General features: G+C 39.7%; 1 protein-coding gene across 1 annotated transcript; it reads right to left on the bottom strand.

The window, feature by feature from the left end:
- On the bottom strand, nucleotides 7,044-7,964 carry LOC108661564. Its single transcript, XM_018118994.1, has 2 exons — nucleotides 7,684-7,964; nucleotides 7,044-7,605 (listed from the first exon to the last, which is right to left on the bottom strand). The coding sequence occupies exons 1-2, from the start codon at nucleotides 7,962-7,964 to the stop codon at nucleotides 7,044-7,046; spliced, it is 843 nt and encodes a 280-aa protein (XP_017974483.1).

Raw genomic sequence — 8,567 nt, 5'->3', positions numbered from 1 at the left:
TGGAGGGTTAAATAGTAATTTCACCATTAGCTTCGTCAAAGCTTCCAAATGAAGCTTTGACTCTTTTCTTCTTTTTCCATGGCTGATCCTTATCTCTCCAAAAGGCATTTTCTTCTTCCTCCCAACGTGATTTTCCTCTTCACCATGAACAATCAAGTTTTGTTTTTCTTTTTTTTCTTTTCCTTTCCTTTCTTTTCTTACTTCTTCCTTCTCCTACCTCTTTGTGCACCAAACTCACAACTTTCAACCCCATTTTTCAGCACAACCAAACCCTAGAAGTGGGAAAGAAAAAATCTCTCTTTCTTTTCTTTATTTTCCATTTCTACTCCATCTTCATCAACACTTGAGCTTTCAGCTTCAGATCATTATTTTTAAAGCCAAAAGGTATATATTTTTAACTCTTGAATTTTAGAATTTATGGTTTTATATTTTCAAATTTTATTTCCTAATTTCTTCAAATTTCTTTTCTTGGAAATATTAGGTTTCTATTTATCACGACCCAAATTCCGGGCCATGATCGACGCAAGGGTCCAATGGACGTTATCCACTAAACCCAAGCAAGCCTATTATTTATCTTACTTATAATTCGATCTAATATCACTAAGTTATATTTCATAACTTTGAATCAAAATAGTGATATAAATTGCGAACTCGTACTAGCATTACTCTTTAAAAATTTACATACAATGTCTACAACATATATTCTAATAATTTACATTAAGTTCGTCTATACAAAACAAAATAACACTCGACTTCTAGCGAAGTGACTCCAATGAATATACGCTACCGAATGCCGAGACACCTACCAAAAGATGGACGCAAGTCTACAAGGACAACTCGTCCTAGTTACCGGCTACCTCGTGATCTGAAAACATGAATTTGAAAATGGTGAGTATAAACCCAGTGAGTGAACATGGAAGGGAACAAGCAACGACAACAAGAGAGAGTTTAAAATCATGATGCACTTGTTTCAAAACAATGCAATTTAGTTCCATTCATATTAAAAACCCCTCATTTTAAACTTAACTCATTTTGTCCTAAATGTTGGAAGTCCATGCTCAGATATGGTAGCAAAGAAGTGAAAAATAGGGCAATAATTGGACAAGATAGGAGACAAAACAAAAAGTTTTTCGCTACAGCGAGAATGAATTTTGCTGTAGCGAAATTGTTACCCAGAAACAGAAAGTTTTTCGTTGCAGCGAGAACCAATTTTGGTGAAAGGTCCTCAAACCCAAGAGTTTCTCGCTGCAGAGAGCATGACTTTCGCTGCAGCAAAAACAGAGCAACAAGAGAAACATTTTCCCTCACTCAACAAAAAGCCATCCTGCTTAACTAACAAAATCAACATAAAACTCATGAAAATTCTCAAAGTACAATGTGTCAAATTTCACATATATGTCAACCATATATCACATTCATGAGCTTTCATTTCATAAATCTCGATATGCATAATTACATAGACAAACATCAATATCATCATAATCACTCCCGGCTCATGTAAATCCCCCCACATTGTGCACATAGCTGGCACCATCATGTGCATCCCCCCACATCATGCACAATCAGTTCTATCGTGTACATCCCCCCACATCGTGCACACGGGCACTATCATCATCTATCTCTCACACCACCACCATCACCGGCATGTGCATTCTCCACCTCGTGCACACACACGGTTACAGTCACTATATACAATATCATTCATCATGCACAACACACACACACACACATATATATATATATATCATCATAATACAATAGTGAATGAATTCATAGCAATCACATATTACAACATAAAATGATTTTTCAAAAGCTTGTTCCCAAGACACTTGTTTTCATAAAAAAACTTGATAATTCATTCAAATGGGTGGCAATTACATTATATTTCCCAAAACAAGTTTTGAAGGTAGTCCAATCACAAGTGTCAAAAATCCGGATCCCGGGTGCACTCAGAGTAATAGTCCTCAGGCGCAATTCCTTTGCCTTTTCTGGACATCTCACTACCTTGACAAATAACAAAGTTGAGGAATTTACTATATTGTCCCTAAATTGATATAAACTAATTTAAATTACTAATGCTTGATATTTAAATGCAAAAATATGTTCGATTACCGCTTAATCGCGGTATCGATTAAATTCGATCGATCACCCGATTAATTGGCGATTGTGTCCAAATCACCTCAAAATTAATCTATTTCTCCTCTAATACCTTAATTTACCACATACCATTTAAATAAAGCCAAATTCAACATTAGAACCCTCACAGTTCCTTATAGAAAAATTCAGTCATTTGGTACACTAACACCGAATTTTTTTCTACATAACCGTTTCACCTTAATTCATCATTTTTCAAGCCATTTTCCTTGAAATAAAAACAATCCCCCATTGCTATTCAGCCCTCATGGTTCAACCAACAAGAAACCCTAGAGAAATTGAATATTTCTTTTGTGTTTTTGTTCATAACCATGCTTAACTATCCCTAAACACTAACATAGTCTAAAATTAAATTATTCCAACAATAATTCCTCTTCCATACCCATTTTTCAGAGTTGAATTCATCATGATAACTCAATATTCAACCATGGAAATCAAGAACAAAAGCATGGGTAAGCTAGGTATCAAGGAGAATTAAAGAAATTTTAACTTACTTAGCTTGTTTCCTTGATTTCTTCACTTTTTCTTTGAATTTTCACCTAGGTTTTCTTGTTTTTCCCTTTGTTCTTCCTTTGTTCTTGTTGCTAGTTGCCTAGGCCAAATATGGTGAGAGAATTGGGGATTTAATGGGCTGACTTCTATAGAAAATAATAAAATAATCAAGCATGCCACGTGTCACATGCTTATTGGCCCAATTTTTTTAACTTTTTGACTTTTTCTTCTTAATTTTCAACCACAAATATTCTGGTATTTATCCAATCCTACCACAATTAAAATCCCTTGGTCTTGACAAGTGCTGGGGCAAAAAATTTACAGATACACCCTCGAGGTGAAAAAATTACGATTTTACTCCTATACTCCGAAATGTACCGAAATCACATTATTTCTACTTTTCAAGCTCAAATAACACTAATATTGATAAATATTAACCAAATGGGGCAAAAATCGTTTTATAAAAATTCTCGTTAGTCCTCTAGTGGCAAAATTATCATTTTGCCCTTGTGCTTCAAAAATACCGAGAATCATAATTTTTCACTACTAAACATCATTTTATACTCTAATAATCATAATTATATTTCATATAATTATTCTTGGTCAAATGTGATGAAATCTTGGCTAAAAATCTCCATTTTATCATCAAATGGTAAAATGACCGTTTTGTCCCTAATCGGTCAATTTTCCTGATGGACTCCAAACTGGACTTTGAACTCCGAATCACTATTCTAAGCCATTCTGTGGGTTTTTGAATTTTCAAATTTCTCTTAGAATTTCTATTTGAACTAGTTCAAGGCTCGATTTAACTTAGTTGTACCACTCGGTACAATACCGTTTTTTAATCGAGCTTGATAAGGTCTTACATTCTCCCCCATTAATAAAAATTTGATCCCCGAATTTAAATTCAATGTAGAGTGGCTTACCTTTACATATCGAAGAGGTGTGGATGCTTTGTCCGCATCTCATCCTTAGCTTCCCACGTTACCTCCTCGCTAGTGTGATTTCGTCACAACACTTTCACTGAGGCTACATCCTTTGAACGGAGCTTTTTAACTTGCCTATCAAGGATAGCTATCGGTTGTTCCTCGTAGGTTAGATCATCTTGCAACTAAATGGTTTCATACCGTATTACATGTGATGGATCCGGGTTGTACTTCCTAAGTATGGATACATGAAACACGGGATGAATATTTGAAAGGTCTGGTGGTAATGCCAAACGATAAGCCACCGCTCCAACCCTTTCTAAGATCTCGAATGGCCCTATATACCGAGGACTTAACTTCCCTTTCTTGCCAAACCTCATTACCCTTTTAGTTGGCGAAACTTTTAAAAATACATGATCTCATACTCGGAACTCCAAGTCTCTCCGTAGGTTATCAGCGTATGATTTCTGTCTACTTTGTGTGTTAACATCCTCTAACGGATCATGCATATTTTCTCAGTTGCATCCTGCACCAATTTAGGCCCCAAAAGTTTCCTTTCTCCCACCTCTAGCCATCCAATGGGTGACCTACATTTTCGACCATATAATGCTTCAAATGGTGCCATTTGGATGCTAGTTTGGAAACTATTATTGTAGGCAAACTCCACTAAGGGTAGATATTGATCCCACTTGACACCAAGGTCTATCACACAAGCTCTCAACATATCCTCCAATGTCTGTATGGTCTGTTCAGACTGTCCATCAGTCTGAGGGTGAAAAGCTATGCTGAAATCCAACTTAGTGCCCAATGCTTCTTGCAACTTTCCCCAAAACCTACTAGTAAACTGAGCTCCTCTGTCAGATACTATAAAAATGAGAATACCATGCAGTCGTACTATCTCATCCACATAAAGTCGAGCGTATTGGGCAACCCCGTAAGTAGTCTTAACCGGAAGAAAATGAGCTGACTTTGTTAATCGATCTACTACTATCCAAATTGAATTATATCCCCCACTGGTTCGAGGCAAACCCGTTACAAAGTCCATAGCAATATGTTCCCACTTCCACTCGGGTACTGGTAATGGCTGTAGTAGCCCTGCAGGCTTTTGATGCTCAGCCTTAACCTGCTGACAAACCAGGCACTTGGAGACAAACTTAGCTACATCTCTCTTAAGTCCTTCCCACCAATACACCTCTTTCAAATCTTGATACATCTTTGTAGCCCCTAGATGTACCACATAAGCTGCCATGTGAGCTTCCTCTAATATTTCTCTCCTCAACCCATCACCATCAGGCACATAAAATCTGGTTCCATACCTCAACACTCCATATATGCCTTTGGTAAACACTTTTCCTTTCCTTCCCTGAGGATCCTCTAAGGCTTAGCCATAAACTCTTCTTTACTTTATGCTTTTTTTATTCGGTCCATTAAGATAGGCCTTACTCTAAAATGTGCTAGCAATGCATCTATCTCCGCAACTTCCAAATGCATACCTATGTCTCCCAAGCTATGGATCTCTCTAACCAATGACTTCTTATCAGTAGAAATATGTGCCAAGCTTCCCATTGATTTTCGACTCAAGGCATCCGCCACTACATTGGCCTTACCGGGATGGTAAAGAATAGTACAATCATAATCCTTTAGCAACTCCATCCATCTACGTTACCGCAAGTTAAGATCCCTCTGCTGAAATATATACTTCAGACTTTTGTGGTCCGTGTATATCTCGCAGGTCTCACCATACAAATAATGTCTCCAAATTTTCAAGGCAAACACGATTGCTACCATTTTCAAATCGTGTATGGGGTAATTCTGCTCACGCCTTTTAAGTTGCCTAGATGCATACACAATCACCTTCCCATGTTGCATTAATACACATCCTAAACCAACCCCCGATGCATCACAAAACACCGTATAACCCCCCGTGCCTTGCTGTAGGCTTAACACTGAAGCTGTGATGAGACGTGCCTTAAGCTTCTCAAAGCTATTCTCACAAGCATCAAACAACTCAAATTTTGTATCCTTACGTGTCAGCTTAGTCAGAGGGGCGACTATTTTGAAGAAGTCCTTCACAAAGCGACGATAATAGCCAGCCAAACCCACAAAGCTTCTAATCTTCGTAACTGATGTTGGCCTTGGCCATTTTTCCACTGCTTCAATTTTCTTTGAATAAACTCATATCCCATCCTTAGATACCACATGCCCCAAGAATGCAACACTTTCGAGCCAAAACTCACACTTGGAGAACTTGGCATACAATTGATGTTCTCTCAAAATTTGGAGCACTATCTTAAGATGCTGCTCATGCTTCTCTTGGCTCTTCGAATATATCAAGATGTCATCAATAAACACCACCATGAACTTATCCAAATAAGGCTTGAACACTCAGTTCATCAAATCCATAAAGGCTACAGGAGCATTTGTGAGCCCAAATGACATCACCAAGAACTCATAGTGCCCATATCTTGTTCGAAATGTGGTCTTTGGTATATCTTCATTTCAGATTCTCAACTGATGGTACCCAGATCACAGATCTATCCTAGAGAAACATTGTGCTCCTTGTAGTTCATCAAATAAATCATCTCTCCTTGGGAGATGATACTTATTCTTCACTGTCACTTTATTAAGTTGTCGATAATCAATGCACAGTCTAAGTGACCCATCTTTCTTCTTTACAAATAACACCGATGCTCTCCATGGGGATACACTAGGACGGATGAAGCCTTTATCCAATAAATCCTCTAATTGATCCTTAAGCTTTTTAAGCTCTGCCGGTACCATTCTATATGGGGGTATGGATATAGGTCTAGTGTCAGGAATTAAATCTATGCAAAATTCAATCTCCCGCTCAGGAGGTAAACCTGGTAGCTCCTCGGGAAAAACATCCACGAACTCCTTCACCACCGACACTTGACTTACATTTCCAACCTTCGCCTTAGTATCTCTTACCACGGCCAAGTAACCTATACAACCCTGTCATAATAATCTTCTAGCAGAAGTGACCGATATCAAATTGGTTGGAGCACTACTCCTATCCCCCTGAATACTAAATGATGGTTCACCAGGGAAATCAAATCTAACCAATTTATGATAACAGTCCACACTAGCATGACAGGGTGACAACCAATCCATCCCCAAGATCACATCAAAGTCTAAGGTGTCTAACACCACCAAATTCACCAAAGTGTCCTTTTCCTTGACTCGTACTACACAAGACTCATATTCTCATTCGGCCACAATTATCTCTTTTAAAGGAGTAGACACCACTAATTGTTTCTCTCTTCTAACACGATCTCTACCCAACCGAGATGCAAAACATGGAGAGATAATAGAATGGGTAGCACTAGGATCAAATAAGACTCGAGCATTCATATCACAAATTGAAAGAATACCTAAGACCACGGCATTGGATGTCTGGGCCTCCTACTGCGTTAAAGCAAACACCCTTGCCTGGCCTTTATCAACAGAACTCTAATGTCCAGACCCATATGGCCTTCCCTGAGAGGAAGTACCAGCACCTCTACCTCTCGATCCAGTAGCCTCTCGACCAGATGAGGTAGCAACTGAAGGAGCAGACAAAGCTGGCTGGGTGGAACCACATGCCGAGTCTTGTGATTGATGAGCCATTGGACAATTCCTCCTAATGTACCCGGGTTGGCCACACCCATAACAAACTGCCGTAGTACGTAAGCATCGTCCACTATGTCTCTTCCCACAGATATTACAAGGGTGGATAACTTGACTACTCTGTCTCGAATCTTGTTGCCTTCTAGCATTGAAAGTTCTCTGTCCCATCCCAACACTAGCATTAGGCAGGTCACTCATCTGTTGGGATAATCGTGAATCCCTTTGTGGATCCTGACGGCTAGAAGATGAACCACCACTGCTGAAATCTCTACGGCCCTGATAACCCTTTGTCCTGGCCCTCTTTGCTCTATCCCTCGCAGCCCTACTCTCAATGGTCCTCATCTCAATGCGCTGAGCACAATCTACTGCTGTAGAATAGGTAGTGAAATCTCGAGATGCCACAGCCCTAAACAGTGGCTATACTAACCTATCCATAAACCTCTGAATCTTCATCTCCTCAGTAGAAACGAGATAGGGAGCATACCGAGACAACTGTGTGAACTTGATGTCATACTCCGACACCGTCATACTCGAAGTTTGTACCAAAATCTCAAACTCCCTAGCTCTAGCATTACGTACATTGAGTGGTAGGAATCGATCTAAGAAGGCTGCACTAAACTCACTCCAAGCCAATGGCGCTGCATCCGTCAGTCTACCTCTACACAAAGAGCTATACCACTCCTGCGCCACATCCTCTAATCGAAAAGCGGCTAACTCAACTGACCGAACACTGGAGCATCCCAAAGCTTTACATATCTTCTCCATCTTATTCAAGAAAACCTAGGGTTTCTCTGATGCATCAGACCCTGAAAATGATGGAGGTTTAAGCTTTAGGAAATCGGGAAGAGAAATCTCTAAGTGACCCCTCTCAACCTCATGATATTGGTGATCGACATGTCCTTGGGAGCTAGGAGATTCTTGTACTGTAGGTCTCCCCTCTACTACCCTCTGTATATCCTCCATACGGGTTGCCATCATCTTTACAACCCGGTTAACTCTCTGTAGGCCTGCCGCCAAATCCTCAATAGTAGTACCCCTAGTTGGGTGTCTATCTACATCACCTGAGGATTGTCTCTCATCTTGCCTACTAACAGGCGTATCCGACCTCACCGGCCTAGTGGCCTTGCCACATCTACCTCGGCTTCTCTGGGTAGATGCCCGTGGCCTATCTGCCATCTCAATGGGAGCATCTTGCTCCTTCATTCGTCTTGAGGTAGCTCGTGTCTTAGGCGGCTTTCTTACTTAAACAAGAGCAAACACCTGATATTAAACACATATTATAATCATACTTAAGGCAAAAGGTGGTTTCTAAGATAGGGAATCTATGTGATCATTTGGTTGTAAAATGTGTCGCGGTTCACACTTTAT

The sequence above is a fragment of the Theobroma cacao genome, chromosome 4 (genome assembly GCF_000208745.1).
Source record: "Theobroma cacao cultivar B97-61/B2 chromosome 4, Criollo_cocoa_genome_V2, whole genome shotgun sequence".
Lineage (NCBI taxonomy): Eukaryota > Viridiplantae > Streptophyta > Magnoliopsida > Malvales > Malvaceae > Theobroma > Theobroma cacao.
Note: the sequence above shows the minus strand (reverse complement) of the source record. Positions and strands in the feature narration are given on the sequence as shown.